The sequence below is a fragment of the Bipolaris sorokiniana genome (assembly GCF_000338995.1).
Source record: "Bipolaris sorokiniana ND90Pr unplaced genomic scaffold COCSAscaffold_3, whole genome shotgun sequence".
In the NCBI taxonomy this organism is placed as follows: domain Eukaryota; kingdom Fungi; phylum Ascomycota; class Dothideomycetes; order Pleosporales; family Pleosporaceae; genus Bipolaris; species Bipolaris sorokiniana.
The window spans coordinates 1,580,431-1,605,889 of record NW_006911897.1 but is presented as its reverse complement, the minus strand read 5'-3'; the positions used below and the strand labels follow the sequence as shown (position 1 = coordinate 1,605,889).

At 50.9% G+C, this 25,459-nt stretch overlaps 12 protein-coding genes across 12 annotated transcripts; 7 read left to right on the top strand and 5 right to left on the bottom strand.

Moving 5' to 3' along the window:
- Positions 1–153: 153 nt before the first annotated feature.
- Positions 154–977, bottom strand: COCSADRAFT_289771 (uncharacterized protein). The gene is made up of 4 exons (XM_007698950.1): positions 764–977; positions 650–707; positions 455–547; positions 154–404 (listed from the first exon to the last, which is right to left on the bottom strand). Exons 1-4 carry the CDS (start codon positions 802–804, stop codon positions 327–329), a joined length of 270 nt encoding a protein of 89 aa, XP_007697140.1. The 5' UTR covers positions 805–977; the 3' UTR covers positions 154–326.
- Positions 978–2,758: 1,781 nt separating this feature from the next.
- On the top strand, positions 2,759–3,062 carry COCSADRAFT_83212 (uncharacterized protein; the record flags this gene model as incomplete). Its single annotated transcript, XM_007698949.1, has 2 exons — positions 2,759–2,809; positions 2,868–3,062. 2 exons carry the CDS (start codon positions 2,759–2,761, stop codon positions 3,060–3,062), a joined length of 246 nt encoding a protein of 81 aa, XP_007697139.1.
- A 561-nt stretch (positions 3,063–3,623) lies between these two features.
- COCSADRAFT_168684 (uncharacterized protein) lies at positions 3,624–4,953 on the bottom strand (the record flags this gene model as incomplete). The annotated part of the gene is made up of 7 exons (XM_007698948.1): positions 3,624–3,862; positions 3,896–3,999; positions 4,107–4,240; positions 4,296–4,370; positions 4,482–4,587; positions 4,669–4,762; positions 4,950–4,953. 7 exons carry the CDS (start codon positions 4,951–4,953, stop codon positions 3,624–3,626), a joined length of 756 nt encoding a protein of 251 aa, XP_007697138.1.
- Positions 4,954–5,545: 592 nt separating this feature from the next.
- Positions 5,546–9,138, top strand: COCSADRAFT_136512 (uncharacterized protein). Its single transcript, XM_007698947.1, has 3 exons — positions 5,546–5,856; positions 5,930–8,660; positions 8,711–9,138. The coding sequence occupies exons 1-3, from the start codon at positions 5,772–5,774 to the stop codon at positions 8,937–8,939; spliced, it is 3,045 nt and encodes a 1,014-aa protein (XP_007697137.1). The 5' UTR covers positions 5,546–5,771; the 3' UTR covers positions 8,940–9,138.
- Positions 9,139–9,952: 814 nt separating this feature from the next.
- On the top strand, positions 9,953–11,234 carry COCSADRAFT_157866 (uncharacterized protein; the record flags this gene model as incomplete). Its single annotated transcript, XM_007698946.1, has 3 exons — positions 9,953–10,228; positions 10,286–10,928; positions 11,149–11,234. 3 exons carry the CDS (start codon positions 9,953–9,955, stop codon positions 11,232–11,234), a joined length of 1,005 nt encoding a protein of 334 aa, XP_007697136.1.
- A 241-nt stretch (positions 11,235–11,475) lies between these two features.
- COCSADRAFT_179141 (uncharacterized protein) lies at positions 11,476–13,982 on the top strand. The gene is made up of 3 exons (XM_007698945.1): positions 11,476–12,360; positions 12,412–13,553; positions 13,607–13,982. Exons 1-3 carry the CDS (start codon positions 11,767–11,769, stop codon positions 13,731–13,733), a joined length of 1,863 nt encoding a protein of 620 aa, XP_007697135.1. The 5' UTR covers positions 11,476–11,766; the 3' UTR covers positions 13,734–13,982.
- A 322-nt stretch (positions 13,983–14,304) lies between these two features.
- On the top strand, positions 14,305–15,730 carry COCSADRAFT_23859 (uncharacterized protein; the record flags this gene model as incomplete). Its single annotated transcript, XM_007698253.1, has 3 exons — positions 14,305–14,355; positions 14,409–15,230; positions 15,293–15,730. 3 exons carry the CDS (start codon positions 14,305–14,307, stop codon positions 15,728–15,730), a joined length of 1,311 nt encoding a protein of 436 aa, XP_007696443.1.
- Positions 15,681–17,178, bottom strand: COCSADRAFT_289719 (uncharacterized protein). The gene has a single exon (XM_007698944.1). It carries the CDS (start codon positions 17,087–17,089, stop codon positions 15,941–15,943), a length of 1,149 nt encoding a protein of 382 aa, XP_007697134.1. The 5' UTR covers positions 17,090–17,178; the 3' UTR covers positions 15,681–15,940.
- Positions 17,179–17,220: 42 nt separating this feature from the next.
- COCSADRAFT_34282 (uncharacterized protein) lies at positions 17,221–18,885 on the bottom strand. The gene is made up of 7 exons (XM_007698393.1): positions 18,571–18,885; positions 18,489–18,517; positions 18,301–18,427; positions 18,183–18,245; positions 18,108–18,133; positions 17,975–18,057; positions 17,221–17,924 (listed from the first exon to the last, which is right to left on the bottom strand). The coding sequence occupies exons 1-7, from the start codon at positions 18,726–18,728 to the stop codon at positions 17,424–17,426; spliced, it is 987 nt and encodes a 328-aa protein (XP_007696583.1). The 5' UTR covers positions 18,729–18,885; the 3' UTR covers positions 17,221–17,423.
- Positions 18,886–19,056: 171 nt separating this feature from the next.
- COCSADRAFT_34281 (uncharacterized protein) lies at positions 19,057–20,641 on the bottom strand. Its single transcript, XM_007698392.1, has 3 exons — positions 20,273–20,641; positions 19,533–20,222; positions 19,057–19,477 (listed from the first exon to the last, which is right to left on the bottom strand). The coding sequence occupies exons 1-3, from the start codon at positions 20,509–20,511 to the stop codon at positions 19,354–19,356; spliced, it is 1,053 nt and encodes a 350-aa protein (XP_007696582.1). The 5' UTR covers positions 20,512–20,641; the 3' UTR covers positions 19,057–19,353.
- A 130-nt stretch (positions 20,642–20,771) lies between these two features.
- On the top strand, positions 20,772–24,088 carry COCSADRAFT_197277 (uncharacterized protein). The gene is made up of 5 exons (XM_007698943.1): positions 20,772–21,101; positions 21,378–21,467; positions 21,515–21,883; positions 21,934–22,603; positions 22,652–24,088. Exons 1-5 carry the CDS (start codon positions 21,024–21,026, stop codon positions 23,809–23,811), a joined length of 2,367 nt encoding a protein of 788 aa, XP_007697133.1. The 5' UTR covers positions 20,772–21,023; the 3' UTR covers positions 23,812–24,088.
- Positions 24,089–24,235: 147 nt separating this feature from the next.
- Positions 24,236–25,328, top strand: COCSADRAFT_136491 (uncharacterized protein). Its single transcript, XM_007698942.1, has 4 exons — positions 24,236–24,396; positions 24,453–24,473; positions 24,534–24,673; positions 24,739–25,328. Exons 1-4 carry the CDS (start codon positions 24,377–24,379, stop codon positions 25,128–25,130), a joined length of 573 nt encoding a protein of 190 aa, XP_007697132.1. The 5' UTR covers positions 24,236–24,376; the 3' UTR covers positions 25,131–25,328.
- Positions 25,329–25,459: the final 131 nt, after the last annotated feature.

Below are 25,459 nucleotides of genomic sequence, written 5' to 3'. Positions count from 1 at the left end.
TTTGATGATAGATGAGTGTGCATTGCTGGCGCTGGGTCGTGTATTGCTCAGTTTTGGTACCAAAGGGATGTAATGCAGAGGGTCAACACACGCGCGTGAAAAAAGCATGTATTGTACTAAATCAAACGTCTTGTTGCAAATCGCAGAAATCGCCTGTATCCATCAAACGCCGTATGCCATGTTACAAGATACAAATACTTCCATCTCTCTTCAACAGGTACGTCACTGATTATCAACCTGACCTTCCTGCATCGCGTCTAGCGATCCTCTGATCTTTCTCAAAGGCCGCATTATCCTACGATCGTATGCTCCGTGGTATCCCGAAATCATGAAAGGCTTATCGCGCCACGACGGCTTTCGCGCATGTGAAGGAGGGCCTGCAATCCGCAGAAAACGAAGAAGCCCTATATCCAGTTAGCAAGTCGCGCTACTCTACGTGATGGTGAGAGCATACAATGTATATGAAGACGGCCCCAAAGAGTGCGCCTGCAACCGCGCCACCGTCCTTGGGGTCCTCCTCTCCGCCCATCACCGTGTTGCTACTTCCCTATAAATCGCATGTTAGCTATTTCCTCTATTCCTCTTAATGCTGAGAGATGCGCGACAGTATGGTTGATACTGTGCGGCCGCATCTGCAGGGTAGACATACTCTAAACAGTGCTCCCAGCGTGGACAGAATGACAATCGCGAACATGGACACGACAATGCTGCCAACACATTAGCTTCCTCATCTTCCTTCCAGACAGGCCTGAATCGCACATACCATGTCCAAGCATTCATGGCGGAAACTACAGGCTTGACCATGTTGGGCGGTTTGAAGCTTCGGTATCGCTTGGAGGCGGATAGCTTGTTTAACGGCGCTTTCGGGACAGGGCGACTCTAGCTATTATGGGTACCCGAAGAAAGGTGATAACGTCGGGACGGCGATTTCGAGCGAGATGGACGATTCGAGGACTTGTCGGTGTCGTGATGGCGATGTTGTGGTTGGGTGGATGAATGACCCGAAGCTTCAAGTCGTCATGCCCTGTCTCGCCATCTGCAGCCATTGAGTGGTCTGTGCGCGCCGCGTGCAAAAGCGCCGTATGAGAATGCGCATCAACACCTCTTTCCTGTGCTTGGTTTCAACCATGGATTCCCTATATTGTTCAAAATGTCAAAATGGGCATTTTTTTCTTTTGAAACCAAAAACAAATCATTGCAAAACGTCGATTTGGGAATTGATGTCCTGATTCAAGATTCGACAGTCGGGAGATACGAAGCGGGCCGTAGTAAGCTCCGTATAGAGGCGCGAAGAACTAGGTATTATGGTGGTATTCACGGTCGCCTAACTTTCCCACGTGTCTATGCTTTTCCTAGTTTTGTATACTAGTGTTGTAGTAGTTCGTGACCGTCTTTGTGTTTGGGCGCTATAGGTGAACTTCATGCGATGATGTCGTTCGGGTTCGGGTCGTCGGACTTGGGATATCCATCATCCCTTGGTATTTCGAGAACACGGGAATATACTAGGGAACTGAAACTAGAACACTAAGACTATATACCATCTTCCGTGTCTTCGTGTTGGTGGTGACAGCTCGCCGTTTCAAATGTTTCAAACCACAGAACAGTCAGTGACATCGAAAGAATGCTGCACACGATACGTGGTGCTCTCGGGGCCCTGGCGGCTGTATAGCTGCACACCTAGGGCCTCTTTCCCCACGTTTTCTTGTTCCTGGTAAAATGAGCATTTAATATCCGACTCCGGCTCTAAACTTTAAGGCACTTAGGGCTAAACGGAGTTCAGTATAGACGGGGCCGAATTGTTGTTCTATGCCCTATCAGCGGGCAAGTCAGACCGCGCACTGGCTGGACTGCGCACCGCGCACCACGCATGAAAGCGGTCTGCATAATCCAGAATATGATACGGGCCGCTTCATGTGCGGAAAGACAGGTTTGTTTGTTATTGGGCTACTGTGAAATGGGTAAAGCTCTCGTGCCTTATCTCGAAGAAAAGAAGCACTCGTACCATAAAGCAGAGGCTGGACATACATCTAAATAGCGGTGAACCAGGAAGACCACGTTAGTGTACCGAGAAATTTAGATGAAAGCGTCAGTAGTGAATGCCTAGAAGCTTGTCATACTAAGGGAGGGGAAGTAGGGAGCTTGTGTTGCTTTTACCCTAAATTATTCCGTCGAGAAAAGCTTGTGTTCCTGGTTGCGGAGAAACTGCCCGCATATTGTGGTGATCTCCCAGCCTGAAACAATATTCAGAACTAAGGGCATATGCATAGCGACCTCTTTCTGAGCTAATTTCCTAGGCTAAAGTGAAAATCTTCCAGAAAATAAGTAAAATCCTTAGCTAGCCTCAAAGTTATTGACACCCCTCCCCTGTCTTCGTATACACCTCTGTTTTGATCGACCGCACCACCAAGTATGTAGTGACGCTCGAGCTAGCCCATTTGTTTTAGCCTTATGAAGCCGTACCCTGAAAACAGGGGTCCAGTACGAGGACCGGTCCTATAAACCCTAGGGAAACACGGCAACATGTAAACTAATTCATCCATAAGTCCATAGTAGGGCCGAACCCGACTCATAGACACTGCTAACCAACACATTACTAACAGAAGAGATCCTACTCTTTATGGTTAGTGAGTCTTTTGTTCAACTACCATAAGAAGGGCTTCACCCAAGGCCCATCTACTTCTTTACTCTTCATCCAGCACTTCAAACTCCACCAGACAATCACACCAACCTAATTCTCCAACCACCAAACACCGTCACCATGAAGATTGCAACCCTCGTACTCCTCTGGGCCACCTCCGCCGCCGCCTGGGTGAGTGAACTTCTTCCAAGATATGCAATTTCTAGAGGCTAATTCTTCCGGATTACAGGAATGCAGAAATAGGTCTGAGAAGTTCAGGTCCGACAAGGCCCCGGTTCCTAAGCGGGCTTCTACAGAGACCAGCTGGACCTACTGCCCTGAGGCTGCTGGCTGCTGCACGGATGGAAACGTATGGTACGCCTGCAAAAACGTAAGTCTTGTCCCTCTTGTGTGCTTGAGGAGTGGTTTGCTAATATTTCTTTAGAAATGCCCAGGTGGAAGGAACTGCGCCAGCGGTTGCTAAGCATTGGTGGAGACATCAGGTATGGGAAAGGCTATTTTTAGTCTCCTCCCAGCCGTTCATATCACGACATATAGATCATCTATATTCTTCCGTAAATAGTTAACTTATGCTTTTCAAACCAAAGTAACGATCAACCTTGTTCCCAGATTCATTGTGAGCTGTGACACTAGGTATTGTATTGAAGAATGCACAGTGGCGGATGTTCGCTTGGGATTCCAAGATCAGCCTACAATTTTTAGTAGTAAAATACTCATTACCTTGCATTGTAGGTTGAGATCGCTAGTACACACCACAATTACCTTAGGACAGGTGGGGGAGTTATACTAGGGTGTCTGATATCGCTCTCTAGCATGATCATGATTGCAAAGAGTTGAGATTATTAGTTCCGGCTTTATAGCATCCGTTAAGTGTCGAGGCTTACTTCGCCACTATTTATCACATGTTGCATCAGTTGTTCGCTCTCCCCACCCATCTATATACTCCTTTCTGTCGCTCTCCTCTACCATCGCTATTGTTCTACAATCAGAAGATCACGCCTGCCCAGCGTTGTGATAACCAGTGTCGTTCATCATTTTTCCACCAATCGTCTCCCAGCAGCTCCTTCGCTGTTGGGCGGTCTCTCCAGTCAAGCTTCATCATCTCGGATGTGAAGACATTGCCTCTTTTGGTTACTTCCTTCTCAGTAATCCGTATGAACGGAGTTTTCTTCTCCCGTGGAATCGATTGTACGAGGTAAAGAATGGATGGAGCCGCTTCTATGTCTACAATCTAAGCAATTTTAGCCGGGTAAGGACCAAAGAATTTGAATTGGTTCTCGATAACCCCACACGAGTACTCTTCGTCGTCCTGTGCCACTCCCTTGGGTCTGAAAACGTTGAAGCGTCCACCGTAAATGAGACTGATGAGCTATGAAGACATCAGCTTTGATTTGTACCCACAATAGTAGTAGGATTGCGACCTACTATAGTACCGAACGACCATATGTCAGCGGCAGTGTTCTATAACATTCCCAAGAGAATCTCTGAGCTCGTCCACATTGGCGTTCCCATCACGGTGCCAGATGTAACCCACTCTGAGTCAGCGGGGTAACATCCACCCAAGTCGCCCAGTTGGACTTCAGAAAATCGTATGTCGCCTTCCTGCAGATTGACAAACACATTGTCTGGCTTGACGTCCAAGATTCTCGTCAGTCACATACAGTCCATAGCTTATAAAAATTAGCGTCAGGCCTGCGTGCACGAACCCATCCTCATGTAAAGTCTTAATTGCCTCAAGGACGCATCGCGACACTTATTTCAATTCCTGCCGATTAAGAGTCTTTGCGACAGACACTTATAGAAGGTCTCCTTGCAAGTGTTTCAGTAATATAGTTGTTGGGACAGACGGTTCGTTGATTTCATCAATCAAGGGTCGGAGGTACGGAGTGCGTCGCTGGAATCTTTTGAGTACATCTCGTTCGTTTTCAACCCGTGGATGGTCCCGAACACTCTTGATGACCACTAGCTATTACACATGGTTGCTAGAAGTTATGAGAATGGATGATACAAATGGGACGTGGTATGCTTACCGCGCAAACCACACAGTATTTTGGATTTCTTTCGTAATCGTGTATTTGCTCGCATGCCTTCTCAGAACTCGACCAATCTGAAACAATGAAGACACTGAATGATGATCAAGTTCTACTATCAAGTACAGACGGCCTTGCAGGGAATAAGACAAGAGTTGTCGTTTGTGCACGTGGTCATGAAACTGAGGATGGATAGCTATAATGAGGCGGTCCTTAATCACTAACGATGAGTCCAAAATTTGGGTGGTCGTAGTGGCTGTGTACTTTGGTTTCGAGCAAACGCATAGTCGCAAGACTATACTGATACTAGAAGGGATAGATGACCCAGAACGTATACCTCACGTGATCATGCATGTGGATATCATAGTTCTAAAATATCAGCATATGACTATGAAAGGTTTCTCATACACACAAGATCGCAAAAGTTCGAATCTATGGCTACCATATAAGATACTCAATCATTCAAATATTCTAAATCAGCTATCTTTGATGGTCGACTCATAATTGAACAATGCAACAGGGAGGGTTTTAATCATTTCATTTCCTTCGTGATTGAGTCACAATCGTACCATTTTCCAAAGCCTAGACTGATATATAGGCGATGTGCTTCATACTGTATCATGAATAGGCAGTGATTTTGTCCAAACAAACGACTGATGGTCTTGGAGGTGCAGGGAAATTGAGGGATGACACTAGTCCGTATAAGAGCGATATAGGCAACAGTCACGTGCTTTCGCGGTTTCTCATGACGAAGACGCGTCGCAGAACCCCACCTAGTTGTGGAGACTTTACCGGCTGAAGGGGATAATCAGAACATTTCGCCTCTTCTGTTACACAAAAAGATCGCCATACTCGCACTTCCTTGCCGTGTTGCCACCTTGTCCCTGAATTTGCCACTCAGATCCCGTGAACGCGCGATCGATCCTTTGTATTGGCGCCAGGGGTATATCGCCATTCACCCTTCGTCACACTCATTCTCACATCTCCATTCCTTTATCGAGATTCACCGTCGCTCATTCATCTTTTTCGGATTTCCCGCCTTCCACAACTTCCAATCTTTTCTCACAGTCGCAGTTGCCTATCTTTCTGTAATCACTGTCACCATGGCGCTGCGGCGATCTACCCGCAAGTCAACCAACAGCCTCGCCAACGATGTCACCCCCGCAAGCTCATCTGTTCCTGCAGCTAGTATGTGCAAGCTACTCTGGGCAAACACTTTGTTAATTGCCTTGCATTGCTTGTGGCGCTGACATGTTTGTAGAAATGAAAGATTCCCCAGCAATGGATGGTCGCCACCAGCAGAAACGCACTCGCGCTTCTCGCACCTTTGTTCCGAACTCCTCCGATCAAGAGAGCAATACGATTGAAGCCATTGTGCCCAAAGAATCTACACAAACTCGCCGGGTTCTTAAGGCAGTCTCGATCCCCGCTTCCAAAACTCAGAAGACGCCTGCCACTCGCAGTCGGCTCTCCAGTGTCAACGCCCGACAGGCAGAACAGGAGAGTTCAACTGGCTCACCTTCGCTAGAAAACTCAGACTATGAAACCCCAGGAACGAGCATATCAACTACACCAGCTGCTTCAGTTGACCGTGGAAAGACGCCCGCTCGCCGTGGACGCAACAAGGTCACCACGCCGTCGCAAAGTAGCGCATCGATTTCGAAACGATCCCACGACATGGTGTTAGACTCAGACTCAGACTCTGAAAGTGTCCCAGTTGACATGGATGCGGAGATTGCTCTACAAATGCAACTCGAGGACGAAATGGATATGCCGCGAAGCAAGCGTCAGAAGACGGAAGAAGAGGATGAAGACGAAGATATGGAAGAAAATGAAGACGAAGACGAAGTTTCAGAGTTGGATGAGCTGGACTCGCCACCTCCCTACATCGGCAAAGGAAAAGGCAAAGCTCCAGATGTTCCGGTCAAGCGTGGTCGCTCTGCCCGCTCAAGTGCGAAGAAGAAGGGCAAATTCACAGAGGATGACTTCATTGATGACGAAGAATCTGATGGTGGAGAGTTCCAACCTGACGAGCATGAAGAGCATGATGATCTTGAGTCCTTGATAGCTCTTGAGGAGGCGATGCTTCCAAGCGACAGCGACGAGGAGCCACTAAAGAAAACCGCTGCACGCCTGAGAAAGCTTGCTGCAGCGAGGCCAGCCAGGGTGGCTCGAGGCACTAAGAAGCAGTTGACCCACGATGAGAGGGTTGAAGCACATGGACGACGAGCTAGGTTTGCGCACATTGCGGATAAATGGGAGCGGAAGCGCGCCATGAACCGTGAGCGAGCAGAACAGCAGCACCCTAAACTACGCACCATGTGGGATGATTTGAAGAAGATTCCTGTTCTTGAGGTTCAAAAGGCAGAGCAGCCACAGTCAATCAATAGGCGACTGAAGCCATTCCAACTTGAGGGACTCAGTTGGATGATTCGCCAGGAACAGACTCATTACAAGGGTGGTCTACTCGGAGACGAGATGGGCATGGGCAAGACTATCCAGGCTGTCTCCCTGATAATGTCTGATTACCCTGCGAAACAACCTACGCTTGTGTGCGTTCCACCCGTTGCTCTTATGCAGTGGACGAATGAGATACGCGAGTACACAGACAACAAGCTTAAGGTTCTCGTGTATCACGGCACAAACGCCAAGTGCAAAAAGATGACAGTCAAGGAGTTGAAGTCTTACGACGTCATCATGGTCTCCTACAATTCTTTGGAATCGCTGCATCGCAAAGAGACAAAAGGATGGTCCCGCGGAGAAGATATCATCAAGGAAGCGTCGCCACTCCACGCCATCTACTACCACCGCCTCATCCTGGACGAAGCGCACAGCATCAAGTCACGCAACACGGGTGTAGCCAAGGCTTGTTTTGCGTTGAGGAGTGACTACAAGTGGTGCTTGTCCGGTACACCAGTTCAGAACCGTATTGGAGAGTTCTTTTCACTCCTTCGCTTCTTGGAGGTTCGTCCCTTTGCGGATTACTTCTGCCGTTCGTGTGATTGCGAGAAGCTCCACTGGGCTACAAACGACGACCATATGTGTGTCGCCTGCAACCATGGAGCGTCCGAGCACATTTCCGTGTTCAACCAGGAGTTGCTTAATCCCATCACTGGTGATGACCCCGAGCTTCGAGAAGAGGCCTTGACCAAGCTTCACCTTATCACTGCTCGTATCATGTTGCGACGCATGAAGCGCGACCACACTAACTCCATGGAGCTTCCTATGAAGGATATCATCATCCACAACGAGTTCTTCAGTGAAGTGGAGCGTGACTTCTCGACCTCAATCATGTCAAACTCTTCGCGCAAGTTCGATACGTATGTTGCGCAGGGTGTTATGCTCAACAATTACGCCAATATCTTCGGTCTGATTATGCAGATGCGTCAAGTCGCCAACCATCCTGATCTGCTACTTAAGAAGAAGGCAGGCGAAGGCGCTAGTAATGTCTATGTCTGTAATATCTGCGATGAACCGGCTGAAGATGCTGTTCGCTCTCATTGTCGCCACGAGTTCTGTCGTGCTTGTATCAAAGACTTCATGGACACTTGCGAGGCCTCAGGAACCGAGGCTGACTGTCCTCGCTGTCACATCGCGTTGTCTATTGACTTTGAGCAGCCTGAGCTTGAGCAAGATGAGGATTCTGTAAAGAAGACATCGATTATCAATCGCATCAAGATGGAGAACTGGACTTCTTCTACCAAGATTGAGATGTTGGTGTATGATCTGTACAAGCTCCGAAGCAAGAAACAGACACTCAAGTCGATCGTCTTCAGCCAGTTTACTTCTATGTTGCAACTGATTGAGTGGCGTCTTCGTCGCGCCGGTTTCAATACGGTCATGTTGGATGGTAGCATGACGCCTGCCCAGCGACAGAAGAGCATTGATCATTTCATGACGAACCCGGATGTCGAGGTTTTCCTGGTGTCTTTGAAGGCTGGTGGCGTTGCCCTCAATCTGACCGAGGCTTCTAGAGTGTTCATTGTCGACCCGTAGGTTTTGTTATCCCTTGCTATTGTTCAGTCCGCTAATATGTCTGCAGATGGTGGAACCCCGCTGCCGAGTGGCAGTCTGCAGATCGCTGTCATCGTATCGGTCAACGTCGTCCCTGTGTCATTACACGTCTTTGCATTGAGGACAGTGTTGAGTCGCGTATGGTTGCGCTGCAGGAGAAGAAGGCGGCCATGATTGCTGGAACGGTCAACAATGACAAGGTTGCCATGGATCGCCTTAGTCCTGAGGATTTGCAGTTCTTGTTCCGTGGTACTTAAGTTAGCTGGAGCGCTATGGTGTGCTATGCAGTGTATGGATATGGAGTTAAGAGGCGGTATCGATCTTTGAAGGCGTTATAATGTGTAGGTGTGCTTCACTCGGGATTCCAGGCGTTTCAAATTCTCGTGTTACAGAGCGATTCAAATAGGCTTATACCCATCATGATTTTCGCGCCATGTTCCCATCGGTACAATAAGCCATGATTCTCGAGTATCAAGTCTGTGATGTGGTAGTAGCCGAACGCAATGCAGATCACGCGCGTGTACCATAGATTAGCGACAATGAGAACTGAACGCTAAGACTGTGGTATACATATGCATATGTACAACAGAACCCTGTGTCGCATCTCTGTAGATCAAACAGATGGTAAGACTCTCATTCATCTAGCAAGAGGAGAACACAATCATCGAAAAATCCTCTAGTTGCGTAAAGTCTAACAGCAACAACGCTGCCATCCGTAACACACACCCCAACACACCCATCACACCGTGCGACAAACATTGAACAAAAAAAAACACTATAGCGAGGCCCATCTTACCTATATCCCTCAACACCAGACAAATCCGCGGGGACCGAGGAGATGTTGGCACAGTCGCGCGTTTATGGTACGTAATGTTACGTAACCCCGACCTCGCGCGTGAGCCCACCAACTGCACAATTACCGCCGTTTTGTTCGTTGGCGCGACCGGTGCACTACGCGCAACATGGCGCGGGTACGACGTCAACAGTGGGAGTAACGTTTTATGGGGGATTTGTACATATGTAGGTTAATTAAATCCGGGTGTCGGAACATGGTATGCAAGTGATTGTCCGGATGGGGGGGATTTGCGCGAGGGTACGAGGGGGGCTTCGTTTGATAGCTCTTTATTTACTCTTGCCTGACAGGTTTGGGTTTGGAAAAAGGCTCAGGTTAGTCGCAATTTGCGATATATAGTTTGGGTGTTTTTTTGCTCAATCTTTTTTTGTCTCTCCCTTGGTTTTTGATGTTTTTCGGCCTTATACGAGAGTGACAATGGCGACGAAGATGCTTTCGCGCGCCAGGGACTGGGATTTCGACATTGATCGGTACCTTAATCGCGTTGTTGTTCCGTCGCCGTTGCACAGGCTTCCGGCTCCCGTATCGAGGTTTCTGGGGTATAGGAAGGAGACGCGGCAGGATGTTGGGAATGTGTTGGGTGCGTTTTGGTCGTTGGTCGGCGCGTTTTGTGGTTTGGCGGTTGTGGCTGGGGTGTTTAACAATACTGGGAGTATACAGTGGCATCATCCGCCTGCGTTGATTGCTTCTTTTGTGAGTACTCTAGTACCCATGTGAGGTTAGTAGCGGCCACTGATATACCGTATACAGGGCGCCTCTGCTATTCTGGAATACAACTCCATCCGCTCGCCTCTTGGTCAACCACGTAACGCCATACTTGGTCATGCAATCTCAGCACTTATTGGTGTTAGCATATCGAAACTTTTCCAGTATCATTCAGATTATGAGACCATCAAATGGATTGCTGGGGCCACAGCTTGCGGTTGCGCATCGGCCGTGATGCTCTTGACCAACACTGTACACCCACCTGGCGGTGCATCCGCTGTGCTGGCAGCCACTGATCCCATCATCACAGCCATGGGCTATTACTTTGTTGGCCTGGTACTGTGGGGTACTACCTTGATGGTGATAGTCGGACTTATCATAAACAACATTCAGCGACAATTCCCGGCCTACTGGTGGACGCCATTAGATGTGCGCAAAGCGAAAGTCGAAGATGAGGAAGTAGTTCCAGATGCAAAAGGCGGGATAGAACGAAAGAAGACCATTGAAGAGCAACATTATGATCAAGATGGCGACCGTATAGAGATCAACGGCGCCGAAGTCATATTACCAGATGATATGAGCTTGAACGCGGAGGAGACTGCAGTCTTAGAAAAGCTGCGAGAGCGGCTGAGAAAGAAAGTCGATTCAGAAAGAGGGGGACAAATATCCGAAAAGGAAGATACAAATAGTGGGACGTGTAGTACTCGTGTGCCGAGCTGCAGTGAGAGCAGGAGCAGCCGTTCTGGTATATAGTGTTTGGGCTTATCATGGCGTGGACTATAGCATAGATAAGAATGATTGGGATTTCCGCGGTTCCGGGGAACGTCCCCCCACAAAGCTGAACCCCCCCAACTTCAGAATCTTTGTGGTGTTTCATGTTTCTCTATTCTAGCTAACATTCTTATCAGGTGCGCATGCTTCTACTTCTTCTGTGCCTGACATCACACTGCTGGTCGATACAATTTCTCATCATGCCGGCCATTTTCCTGGATAGATTGAAGAGGGGCAGAACAATCTTACATCACAATTCACATGCATTCAGAAAAGTTCTTGAACCCCCAAGGCAGCTCTGTAATTCACAAAAATGCCTATCATGATGTCTCTTGATATGCATGGGTGAGTCTGACCTGGCACATGCAGCGATGCCAGCGCCTTAGTTGCCCTATGATGAGTAGTGGGGGAGCGTTCATTGGCCGTGCGCGGCCTTCGCCACAAGTAAGAAAATTGATTCGCAAGGCTTTGTTGTTTGAGCCACCGCCGTCGATTGTCATCTTTTGATATTTTCACATCCATCACTTGCACTTGCTTCCTTTCTTCTACACCACATTTTTCGTCTCTTCCAGTCCCTTCATTTCCAGTAAAGACGCGTTGTGCCTTGACCGGAAACCCAAACGATCAGGCTTGGGCATTATCGATAAGAGGCTTAGCGGGGCACAAGATTGGCCCTGATCCCAACCCTACGAAATTTCCTTCTCTTCACCTCCACCATCCCCGAATCCCTTCCCCTGACGCCATATTAAGACATCATGGTCTCTGCGTCTAAAGCCGCCCGTCAGGCAAAGCGCGCCGCCGATGGCGACGCCAAGCCCAAGAAGTCGGCCACTTCCAAGTTGTCGTCCAAGGCCAACTCCAAGAATGCCTCCAAGGCCAACTCTGAGAATGGCGACAACCCCGAGGATCTTGAGCTGAACGAAGAAGTCCAGAAGCTCACCCTCCAACAAGACAAGCACGGTCTGTCTGACCGTGTAACCACTGGTGTGCTTGCCTCGCTCGAGCAGTCGCGCGATGTCAAGATCATCTCTGCGTCGCTCGTGTTCCACGGCAAGGTTCTTTTCAACGACTCCACCATCGAGATCAACTATGGTCGCCGATACGGTCTGTTGGGTGAGAACGGTTGCGGAAAGACGACGCTGCTCAAGGCCATCGACAAGCGCGAGTTCCCCTTCCCAGAGCACATCGACATCTACCTGCTGAACCAGGGTGCCCCCAAGACTGAGTTGGGTGCTTTGGACTGGGTCGTCCGTGAGGCTGAGAATGAGCTGGCTCGTCTTGAGAAGATGGCTGAGGACATTCTTGAAAAGGACGGCCCTGAGAGCCCTCTCCTAGATGATATCTACGAGGTACGTTGTAGTCGGATAGTTATATTTTGACCCCCACTAACTAGTCAACAGCGTCAAGAAGATATGGACCCATCAACCTTCCACACTCGCGCTTCCCTCATTCTTACTGGTCTTGGTTTCAACAAGGTCACCATCAACAAGAAGACAAAGGACATGTCCGGTGGTTGGCGTATGCGTGTTGCGCTTGCCAAGGCTCTTTTCGTCAAGCCTGCTCTGCTATTGCTCGACGACCCTACCGCCCATTTGGATCTCGAGGCCTGTGTGTGGCTTGAAGAGTACATGAAGAAGTGGGAGCGCACCCTGGTTCTCGTTTCTCACTCCATGGACTTCTTGAACGGTGTCTGCACAAACATGATTGATATGCGTCAAAAGAAACTCCTCTACTACGGAGGTAACTACGACGCTTACCACAAGACCCGTTCCGAGCAGGAGGTCAACCAGACCAAGGCCTACGAGAAGCAGCAAGACGAAATCAAGCACATCAAGAAGTTCATTGCTTCAGCCGGTACCTACGCCAACTTGGTCAGGCAAGCCAAGTCTCGCCAGAAGATTCTGGACAAGATGGAGGCCGACGGTCTCATCGAACCCGTTGCTGTTGACAAAGTCTTTACTTTCCGCTTCGCCGACGTTGAGAAGTTACCGCCACCTGTGCTTTCGCTTGATGATGTCACTTTCTCCTACTCTGGAGATCCAAAAGACAACCTGTACGAAAACCTCGACTTCGGTGTCGACATGGACTCGCGAACAGCTCTTGTCGGACCCAACGGTGTTGGAAAGTCAACGCTGCTCAACATCTTCACCGGAAAGCTCAGCCCTACATCTGGTGTTGTATCGCGCCATACTCACTTGAAGCTCGGTGTTTACAGCCAGCACTCTGCTGAACAGCTCGACCTTACCAAGTCTGCCCTTGACTTTGTCCGCGACAAGTTTCACCACATCAGCCAGGACATGCAGTACTGGCGTCAACAGCTCGGCCGCTACGGTATGACTGGTGAGGCACAGACGTCCAAGATGGCTACTCTGTCCGATGGTCAAAAGTCCCGTATCGTCTTCGCTCTGCTCGCTATCGAGGGCCCCAACATGTTGCTTCTTGATGAACCTACCAACGGTCTGGATATCCCTACTATTGACAGTTTGGCTGATGCCATCAACGCCTTCAGCGGTGGTGTTGTTGTTGTTTCTCACGACTTCAGGTATGCTCATTCTCCCAAAGAAATGTTTGTATGGTGTGCTAACCTCAGAACAGATTGCTCGACAAGATTGCCAAGGATATCATGGTTTGCGAACACAAGACTGTCCGTCGGTGGGATGGTACCATTGGCGAGTACAAGAATCACCTCCGCAAGAAGATGGCTTCAACTGGTGCTCTCTAAATGGATAATTTGGAATGGGTTTAGAAAATGCATGCGTCCTTTGAGCAGCGGGGCGCGGGTACATAGCTAAAAGTAATGGCCTTAGAGCAGGTTTGAGATACCTCTGCAGTAGGCCGGCAGCTCATCGCTACCTGCGTCAGTGTCTCTGTACGAGCAGAGACATCTGGATTATGCGTTATGATGCATTGGGTTTTAGAGGAGTTTTAGAGTTGCCTTGCAATGAAATTATATCGCATATAAGTCTTGGTCAATTTTCTGATGTTTGCAGCTCGTATTTAAAAGGTAGAAGTAAGTTGTTAATATGACATGACTGTAACTCGGAATGCAACGGACATAACGTGAGAGCATGGACAAGTGGTAGTGGGTCTGCACGTGCCGGTCTGCGAGCTATGGGCTGTGACGAGCATCCCCGCAAGATAACCTCCGCGGTGGAGCTTGAACACGGACATCCTCATGTTAGCCACTCGCTGTTAACCTTAGTTCAGCCATTTCCCACCAAGTTTGAAGAGTCCTAGACCCTCCGGGTATCTCACCACGTTCATTGTTTACTCACACCAAACACCAGCCCGCCATGGCAGAGCTCACGAGCACGAAACTCAATGCCGAGTCGCATCTCCTGCTCGTATGTCCAGCCTGGTTACACGCAAGACGGCACTCACTAACCCACAATCCCAGGACCAACCTCTCCTCCGCATGCCATATGAGCTTTCCCGGCGCAACTTCAAGAACGCCCAGCGCGTCATCGAGCACTCTTCGAGCGCCCTGCCTACCGTCCTCAGCGCAACCGCAAAAGCCGCAAACAAAAGCGCCTCCCCAGAAGCAACACTCTCCTCGCTCGACTCTCTCATTACCAAAATGCAAGGCCTAAAACGCAAGCTCGAGGGCCTCCACGAAGAAGAAAACCGTCTGCACCGCGCGGCCAAAGCGCGCCTACAACACCTACAGGACCTGTACCAGGTCCAGAGTCTCGTCGACGTCAAATATGACGAGTGGTCGCGCACACGACTTAGCAGGTTACTCGTAGACTACCTGCTTCGCGAGGGCTACGCCGAAAGCGCCGCATGCCTGGCGCAAAGCAAGGGGATTGAAGATCTAGTCGATGTAGAAGCATTCGTGGCGTGCCACAAGATTGAGCGGAGTCTCCGTGAGGGCATGAGTACAGCTCTGGCACTCGAGTGGTGCAAGGAACATGGCAAGGAGCTCAAGAAGGGGGGCAGCATGCTGGAGTTTGAGTTGAGGTTGCAGCAGTATATTGAGCTTGTGAGGCAGGGGCATGAGGCCGGTTTGAGTGGGATGGATGGGTTGGAGGGGGAGGAGGGGGGTATGCATGGGGTTAATATTGGAGGTGCTGGTAGTGGAGGTGGGGGAGAAGCAAAGTTGGTGGAAGCCAGGGCGCATGCGAAGAAGTATCTCAGTGCGAGTGGGGATTTCACGTTGATGAGGCAGGCGGCGGGCATGTTAGCGTATAGGCCATGGGATGAGGTGGAGCCGTATGCTGTAAGTTTCTCTTCTTCCCCCATAAGAGAGAGAATCAACGCAACTAACGTTCATAACTCTAGTCTCTCTACTCCCCCTCCCGCTGGTCCTACCTCGCAGACCTCTTCGTCTCAACCCATCACACCTTATACTCGCTCCCGCCCCGCCCCCTCCTCCACATCGCCCTCAGCGCGGGTCTTTCAGCCCTAAAGACACCAGCCTGCCACTCCGAATACATTCCCTCCGCCACAAACGCCGCGTCCTCCGCCACAACCGTCTGCCCCATCTGTAGTGCTGAGCTCAAAGAACTAGCGCGCAACGTGCCGTATGCGCTACACACCAAGAGTATTGTTGAAGATGCGCCAGTTGTACTGCCCAATGGTCGTATTTACGGCTCTGAGAGATTGCGTATTTTCAATGAGAAGGTGGGGACGGAGCCGGGATGGGTTAGGGATCCTGTGGCTGGGTTGACGGGGGAGAAGTGGAAGGAGAGTGAGGTGCGGAAGGTGTATATTATGTGATTTCTTTTCTTTTCTTCTCTTTCTTTCTTGGAGCAGGAAGTTGCGTTTTTTTCTTTGATACAGTGCTTATACGCGCATAGCGGGGCGTTTGTTTTCGGTTTATCGTGGCGGGACGCCCCGGCGTGGGTTTTAGTCCTGCCTGTATCGGTGGTACAGTCTTTTCCTAGTCTCGAAGACGGGTATATCATTATTTGAATGAGATTTAAAGCCTCAAACATCGTCTTCCTCGTCTTCCTCCTCATCATCCTTCTCCTCATCCCCCTGCAAGGCAGCCTTCATCGCCTCCTTCTGACTCGGCAACCGTCCCCCCCTCGCCACCTTGGCCACCCTCTCCATCTCCTTCTCCTCATCGCTATCAGCCACAAGCGGAATCTTCTCAAACACATACATTCTCGCCTCACGATCTTCACCTTTCCAACCCCCACCGCCCTCGAGCGCCCCCAGCGTGCGAACGTGGTGGTAACCCGGATACTGCTCCCAGTCAAACTTCCAGCTCTCCACTACCCGTAGACCAACGTGCCGGGCTAAATCGCGTATATTCCATAAAGTGTAAGGTTCACCTTCAAAGAGTGTGACTATGATTTTGCCGCCTATGCGAAGAAACGGTTTGACACTCTGCTGTTTCCTCTGTTCCTGCTGTGAATCTCCCTGGGATTGATCCCTCTTCCTCTTCCTACTCTCCTCCTTCTCCCTCTTCTGCGTCTGCAAAATATGCAACCTCCGCTTCGCATCTTTCGTATCAATACACGACTTGAAGAATTCAACTAGTAACGCTTGGTTCGCGCGGACCTGGCGATTCACATCTGTACTGAGACCACCCGTGTGCGGAAACATGAAGGCAATGGTGTCCCAGCCTTCCTCCCCATCGTCGTCGTCGTCGCGCTTGCAACGGAGGTGCTTGTAGCTTGATAGTTTTGTGGCGTCGATGGAGTGGAAGAGGGGGACAGGGGGTGTGAGGGAGGAGAGCTCGGTGGAGATGGGGCCGAAGGTTGGATATTTGCTTTCGACGTCTTCGCGCGAGTCGTAGCTTGTGGCTGTGACGTTTGCGCAGCCGTGCTCGATGGCGAGGGAGCGGGTGAAGCTGAAGTCGCCCTCGCCAACGAGGAGAATGTGGTCGTATTCGCCAAAGGGGATGGCGTGTTTTCGTTGCGAGGGTTGGACGTGAGCGGGCTTGGTTGCTGGTGGTGCGTCTTTTGCGGTGGTCGAGTTCATCTTTTGCTTCTTCTTTGCGGGTGGTTTTGTCGTGGCTTGTTTTGTTTCTGCGGCTTTTGCTGCTGCCTTACGGTGGTGTGCTGCTATTTTTCTCTCACCCTCGCACTTCAATTCACGACGCGCGCGCTTCGTTTTAGTCTTGGACATGTCGGCTGTATTCAAAGTTGTCTTCTGTGCTTCCGCAATTGGACGCAGCTCGGAGGTTTGCGGGGAACTTTTGGAAAATTATAAGCTTGGACCATCACCTATCAAGGGTTCGAATGTGCATGTGAAGAGAGGGATGGAGCTATTTGGTGGAATCAATATTTTAACCCATAAAGCTCTGAGAACATAATACAAACATCTACACCACCATATTATACATCTAGATGCGAGATGATTTCAATTGTTTTAACTACAATGTACAATAGACCTCCATGCGGCTACCACAATTCGTTAGCCTGCATACCTTGAGAGTTTAATGAAACATCACAATTTCCTCCTATATCAGGTCGCGCTTGACGAACTGGTCGTACAGAGTAGCTCCAAGCTTGGCAGGAGAGCGCTCGACAGTGACACCGGCGGCCTCGAGCGCGGTGATCTTGGAGTTGGCATCACCCTTACCACCGCTGACAATGGCACCAGCGTGACCCATTCTCCTACCTGGTGGGGCGGAGATACCAGCAATGAAGCTGACAACAGGCTTGTTGGCGGTGTTGTACTCCTTCAAGAAGTCGGCAGCGTCTTCCTCGGCAGAACCACCAATCTCACCAATCATGATGATGCCGTCAGTCTCTTCGTCCTTGAGGAAGACGTTCAGGCAGTCAATGAAGTTGGTACCGGAGAAGGGGTCACCACCAATACCAACAACGAGGGACTGACCAAGGCCGGCTTGGGTAGTCTGGTTGACGGCTTCGTAGGTAAGAGTTCCGGAGCGAGAGACAATACCAACGCGGCCGCGCTTGTGGATGAATCCAGGCATGATACCAATCTTGCATTGGCCCTGGTAAAGTCAGAAGGCTATCCAGGTACATGTATGGGTAGGGAACATACGGGAGCAATGATACCGGGGCAGTTGGGGCCGACCATACGAGACTTGCTCTGGGACTTGAGCATATCTGTGATGCGCACCATGTCTACTTCCGTCAGTCACTGGATTTTTCCTGACAAACTTGACCATGCGTACCGTGTTGGGGAATTCCCTCAGTGATACTGTCCATTGTAAGTTTCCATGTACCTCAATTTCCATATGTATACCTACGTCACAATCAGAGGAACCTCGGCGGCGATAGCCTCCTCGATACTCGCGGCAGCGACCGGTGGGCTGCAGTGTGGTTAGGTTTCAAAGGCGGCACGAGTCGTAGGCGGGTGAAGCGTACGGAACGAAGATGGCAGTAGCGGTAGCTTGGGTTTCCTTCATAGCATCTGCCACATTCTTGAAGACGGGCAGTCCGAGGTGCTGAGTGCCGGCCTTCTTGGGGTTTGTGCCTCCAATAACCTTTGTGCCTAATAAAGTGTCAGACCTGTCCCCCGCAATATCAAAATGGCCTTTTGGCTAGTCGCATACCGTATTCAATTGCCTGCTGGGCGTGGAAGCTGCCGGCGTGTTAGTGTTACCCTTTACTTCAGCTTCTTCTGTTCCCACTCACGTTCCCTGCTTTCCAGTGAAACCCTGGAAGAGAACCTTTGTGTCGCTATTGATGCGAAGGTTCTTAATCGTCTCGGCATACTGCGAGGAAGCGGTCGCATACTGCCTGGTTGCAGCCTTTGATAGCGCAGAGCGCAGGGGTTGTCGGATAGACTGCATCGTGACTGATGAGTGGCCACGAGAACAGGTCTGGGGTAGTGAGAGGGTATCGCGGGATTGATTTGGTGGTGGTTGACAGTCTGGGAGAAGCTGCGACACGCCGGGGGTTCTTCGGTGGAGGAGCTTGGCCAACCCTAAAATCTCGTGCCAGGGTCCGTCCGCGCCCGACAACATCACGAAAATAACTCGTTTGTCTACGGCCGCACAGCTGCACCGGCTGGATGCACCCACTGTCCGATTGCCAATGTGCCGAGGCCTTCAGTATCTACAAGAATTGTCTGTATTTTCGACTTCATTCAAAGTCAATAGTACGTTCCATCAATGACATGTCAAGCGTCCACGAATTGCGCTGTAACGCTTCAGGTATCACATCTCAAGTTGTTCAGAATCCGTGCGCGATGGCCGGATCAATGTTCTCTTGCAATCAGCTTTTCAAATTGGCTAGGAAGAAAGAATCGTGATAGACTGGTCACTTTTCGAATGCCCAGTATGTAGGAGACTCGAACGGAAGCCTGTCCTATCATAGTAGTCAAGAGGATTGCGCAGCGGATTTTGTGCGGCAGCCAGCATGGCTGTATTTTACATTTACTACATGTCTTGTACACGGCCGGGAATATACTTGCATCTAGTCGTTAAGTTTTCCGTAAAACGGAATACCAATGGCTTGAAGAAGGAGACGGGCGTCCTTGTTGCTGGTGGCATCGGTTTGGATGGTAATATGGCAACCAGGAATCATCTTGGGAGGATAACTAGGACATGTTAGTACAAAGTGATTCGATGGGGCAGGTGCAGCAGAAGACTCACGCGTCATAGTTGACCTCGATCTCGGGAAAGAGGGCAACTTGGTCCGGGGTAAGACCAAAGCTCATATTGCCGTGTCCGTCACCAGATGAACCGGGCACGCCCTTCCATTCCTTGATCCTCGGCAGTACCACGTCGATCAGTTTGGCCAAAAAATTGTCTGCGTCTTCCCGTTCCATGGTAGAGGTGACTGCGACATATCTGCCTTTACGCAGTCCCCAGCCGACTACGTTGTGCCTTGCCTTGTGGGAAACTGCTCGCACATTGCTAATGGCCTGCAGCACCATACCGGCAACATGCAAATTTCCGCTGTTCTCTTGGGCTTCTGGTACCATGGAGTGTACGACGACCTTTGTGATTTTGGGCACATTGCGGAATGTGCGGGGTTCTTGGAGCAGGCGCAGGACCTCACCCTTGCCTCGCGGGGGCCGCAGTGGGCGATTCTTGAAGTAGGGCGAGTCGCCAGTCCATTCGCGCAACCGCTGTTCGGTCTTGGGGGCCCGGTAGCCTGGGGGATAGTGCTGGTATGTGAGGGTGAGCAGGTCGGAGGCGATTTTGCTCTGGTACGTTTGCTCGAGGCGCGACAGACTGAAGGGCCCCGGCTGGAAGAGTCGCGATGCAGGATCGGACTCTGGCGGGGGCTGGTGAGGGTGGAGTGGACCGCGATAGTACTTGGGCGAGCGATATTGGTACCTGTGACGAGTGAGGAGGGATTCCTTGGTCATGCGGTGGGGACACGGTACCTGCTAGGCGGCAGCTGCTTGTTCCCCCTTCTCCGCAGCCGACTCGTCGCTACCGGGTCGAAATTCTTGACCAGATCTGCTGGCGGTGGTGGCGTCTGGAGGGAGGATGCGTCCTCAATTTCTGCGAGTGCTTGGGACGAGGCATTGCGGCCAAGGGCGGGGAGGGCGGCGCGGATAGCGGGCCTGGCGGAGTTTCCCAAGGCCACGGCGGTGCGCAGCGGCAGGTCACGCATGGCCATGACGACGTCGGGGGAACGTGTGGTGGGTGATTGTCGTCCGTGATAGCAATGGCATGGCCCATGTCAAGTCTCCAGCGGACTTTTCCAGGCCATGCGCTATACGCTATACGCTAGACGATGAACGCCGCAGGGATCGCCTACATAATAGTACCGCCAGCCAGCTAGGGCCCGCTCTGGCAGCCAATAGGGCGGCCCCACCTAGAGGCACCTGGCTACGACAACGGCCACCAGCTACTGCGCGGCTGACGATTGCTGGTACACTCGACCATGTCTTGTGCTTCTTTGTCTTGTTGTGCTTCTTCCTGCGCCACCTCTCGCCCTACTGCTTCGTCGTTGCCTGCGTCCCGCGGCACGCCGTCATCCCGTTCCTTGGCTGCGCCTCGTCTCTTCCTTCCTCTAACATCAAGCCCGCCTGCCCGCCCCGCGACTAATCCACCACCCCGTCAACCTCCACATTCACCACACACCCTTCTTCTGCATGCATTCCCCCATTGCCTACCACCTCCGCCATCATGCACGGCGTCTCGCGATTCCTCAGCCGGCGTGACAAGCACGGCGAAAAGCGCGCCTCCAAACACGCCAAATCAAAAGTACGCCCGTCCTCTTTCGCTTCTACTTACTCGCTCGACTCCCCCGCCCCTGCGCCATGCTGCACCGTCCGTTTGCCGTCGCCTCCCCGGATAAGCCGCCGGCGGCGACTGTCGGCTGGTGTTCAGACACTATATCACAAGCTTCCATTTGTATTGCCGCATTCTCTAGGCGACAGTTTTCTACTTCTGCACACTTCAGCGCCAGGTCGCCCTCTTCCCACGCCCGTCACCATTCAAGACCCTCTTCCCCGCTCTTCTGACCATATGCCTCTCCAGTCTCAATCTCCAGATACTCCGCTCGATCTCTACAGAATATTCACTAGCGAAGGGCCCAGGCCGCCCGCAAACGAACATGCCGAGAAAAACGTACGTCAAGAGACACGACTGCACGCACTCCGATTGACCATGTACAGGTCAAGATGCTGCTTACCCGACTACACGGCTCGGGTATAACAAAGATGGCAGAGGAACAGGCTGAACACGCCCTCGCTTGGTACCCGGATGACCTCGACAAGGCCTACGACCTCCTGGTCCTTGCCAACGAATCGCTCGAGGGCGAACTGAAGGACTATAACCCTAACGTTCCCATGCTGGGCGCCATCAATCGGAATATGGTGACATGCTATCTAGATGCGCTCCTCTTTGCCATGTTTGCGCGTCTTGATAGCTTTGAAGCCATGTTGTACGATAATTTCGAGGATGAGCCCCGGAAAAAACTGGCCGCCGTCTTGAGACTATGGGTGAACCTGTTGCGCACAGGCCAGCTCATCAGAGTTGACCTGGTATGGTCTATCCGCACCACCGTCACTTTCGTAACTAATGACCATCACAGACCAAGCATCTTCAGGATTCGCTCGCACGATGTGGCTGGGAAGATGCGGCGCAAGTGCGGCAGCAGGACGCATCCGAAGCTTTTACATTCATCACAGGCGCGCTTGAACTGCCACTCCTTACCCTAAAGATGGACATTTATCATACTGGGCGTGAAGATAAAGAAGACGACCACAAGTTTGTAAACGAACGACTCCTGGAAGTTGCTATCCCAGAACCAGAAGAGGGTCGCATCGTTACGCTCGAGGACTGCTTAGAGACCTATTTCAACAACAGAATCGAGGTGAAGCGCTACCTGCAACGGCAGAATACGATTGCCTCTATAAGATCAACCAGGGATGAATTCACAGGCAAGGATCCTGAGAAAAACGAGTCGATACACATCGAAACTACAGAAGTGGATGCGCCCATGACTCCAATCATCGCATCTCCCATATCGCTGGAGCCTACGACCACTGTGGCGCCAGTTCGACCTGAGCTAGAAGGCCGCCGCCGTGCTGATAGCATCTTCGGTAAGCGCTACTTGCGCCAGCCCCCTGAAGCCCAAATGTTCGACGAGAAGAAGCATGTTGAGGATATGCTAGACAATAGCTCTGGCGGCCGACCCCGCTCAGCTTCTCTACTTAAGAAGGAGATTCTCATGCCAGCATGGCAGTTTTTCAGTCTAATCCGTAAGCCAAATTTCCCGCCAATGTCTGTAGTACTAACAATTTTGGTAGCATGGTACACGGACAACGTGCCAAGGTCAGATGCTCAGGTTGCAGCACATTTCTCCGCAAAACGCCCTGTTCTTGGAATATGTCTGAAGCGATATACCATGAACTCAAACGGCACTCCAAAGCGCCTCGATACATATATCGACATTCCACTTGACATTGGCTTACCCCATTTCATTTCCGACGAAAGAATGAAAGAAGAGGGCCCATTATTTGGCAATTTCAAGCTAGTGTTACAATCAGTCGTCTGCCATCGAGGTGTATCGGTGGACTCTGGACATTACATTGCACTTGTTCGTGCCAATGCTCGTGGGAGGCCCGGAACTGCCAATTCCGAGTCTGACGAAGAAGAAGCGAAATGGCTACGGTTTGATGATCTATCAAGCCAACGAGTCACTGAGGTCAGCATTGAGCAAGCTCTGCACGAGGAGTCGCCGTATCTCTTGTTCTACCAAGTACAGCCTATTGATGAAGAACTGGCTTCCAGAGGTGATCCCCCAACCTACACAGAGGCGCAGTCCAGAATCCCGTCTGTAGATCCGTCCCGTGAAACGCTGGCCTCTCTGCCCTCTACCACCACAATAGACGTCGATACTACTGGCGACTGGGAAAAGATTAGCGTGCCCGATGCACATACCGAACCAAATCGCACAGACGAGCCAGCCAGTCGGAACAGCACTTCCAGTAATTGGCGGAGCAGCATAACCATTGACGACGGCGAGGGGAGCCTTCGCGGCCGAACCCAACCGACAACCCCAGCTGAAGATAAGACCGGCTTCCTATCCGTTTCCCGGCGCGGCTCACGCATATGGATGTCCGGTGCTGGCAAAAGTCGACCGGGGAGTCCAAGTGGCGAGAATCGGTTGTCCATTACTCTGTCGCGGTTGACAGGCCGAGGTAGCAACAACAAGCCGATCACGACAGAGGGTGTCAGTGTTGGCGATGAACTTAGTGTCGTGATTGACAAAGCCACAAGCCCTGAGGGCAGTCAAAAATCACTGTCTCCGGTCAAAGAAAAGAAAGAGTCTGGAATTTCACGGAGCAAGAGCAAAAAGGAGAAGAAGGATAGGATGAGGAGTAAGAGTAGAGAGCCTGGTGCAGTCTTGGATAAAGGTAAGTCAAAGGGAAAAACCCGGCCGGATCGCGAATGCATTGTTATGTGATTGCTGCAAGGTCTGGTTGTTGGTTGGGCATTGGTTGCATTGGGACAGGGGTGACTATGAGGTTGACACCGGAGTTTTTGATATTTTAGCGTGGCGTTTCGGGAACAAACATGGGTTCATGTGGATTGGGTACCAAGGGTGTCAAATAGGCGTTGGTTTGCATACACATCCACAGGACTATTATAGATAAGATACCCTGAATTCAAGTAGAGCCAGAGCGCTGGCAGTCGGCCAGATCTCGACATTTTTTGCTGCACTAATGAAACTTGTTGTACCGAAGGAAACTATCGCTATGCCGTTGTGAACTAGGGATGTGTTCTGAGAAGACTTTGGACGAGCCTAGAAGGGTGAATCCGATTGAGGCTAACCCGCCGGCGGCAACCTGGCCTTTTGGGTCGCGCGCTAGGGTTATCCTCGCCCACCACAAAAGTCGCCCGCTCATCCCTTCGGCTTCTCTCCCACGTTTCGCGCCACAACACCTCACCTCTCTTTCAGGACTTGTTATAATCCTCTGCCGAAGTGCTCCTTACCTAGCCGCCTTAATTCATCTACCCCGACTCTCACAATGGCGATCAACCCACAAATGTATGCATCCCCGGTCTCCGAGGCTATTAAAGACAGTTTGCTAATCCTCGCCGCAGTTCCAACCTGGTCATCATCCTGTATGCTCCGCCCTAGCCTTTTCGCATACACAGCAGACCAAAACTCTAACACGTATGCAGGGGATTTATGCAAATCTCAAAAAGGATTCCCTTTGATGACCCCAACGTACTCAACGGCGTGCGCGCACTCTACATTGTCTCCAACCTGATCATCGCGGGCATCTATCTCTACGTCCAGACGCAGATCAACAAGAAGAACGGTGCGTCGCCTCACAATCGCAAACACTTTCTATAAGGAGGAAGCAGGCTAACACATACGGCGCAGACATGACCGTCGTCAAATACGTCGAGCCCCCGCCAATGGGATCCGGCGAGGAACCCAAATTCGTCGCTACAACCGTCAAGGCGTACGATCTTGGCAAGCTGCGCGAGCTCTTCAAGGCCCAGGCCATGGGTGTCGGCATGATGTGCGTTATGCACCTTTACTTCAAATATACCAACCCGCTCCTCATCCAGTCCATCATCCCCCTCAAGGGCGCGTTCGAGGGAAACCTCGTCAAGGTTCATTTGTTTGGCCAGCCGGCGACTGGTGACCTGGCTAGGCCGTGGAAGGCTGCCGGTGGCATGATGGGTATGGGTGCTGGTGAGATCAAGACGGATAAGAAGAGCATTGAGGCTGCTGAGCGCGCTGGACGCGGTGGTGTCAAGGATGAGTAGGCTGGCTGCATGGTTTTCGTGGTGCCATTTGGTGTCTAGATTATTTAAAGGTCGCTACTGGCATATCGGACTATAAATTTCGGAATTACCCGGATAGGAGCTACTGCTACTTTGTACAATACTCATGAAACTTTTCGGCCTACTGCTTATTCTTTTGATCGCCTTTCAAGTCTGCGTATCGTGAATGTTATTGCGGGGTGAATCGACAACAAGAAAAGAAAAGAGATAGTCAATGTTAGTCAGCAGTGGTTTGCTGGTGCCAGTAGTTCACTCTAAACTATAAACACAAGACCAAGAGGAAATCTATACCTCGAAACGAATTAAGTTTC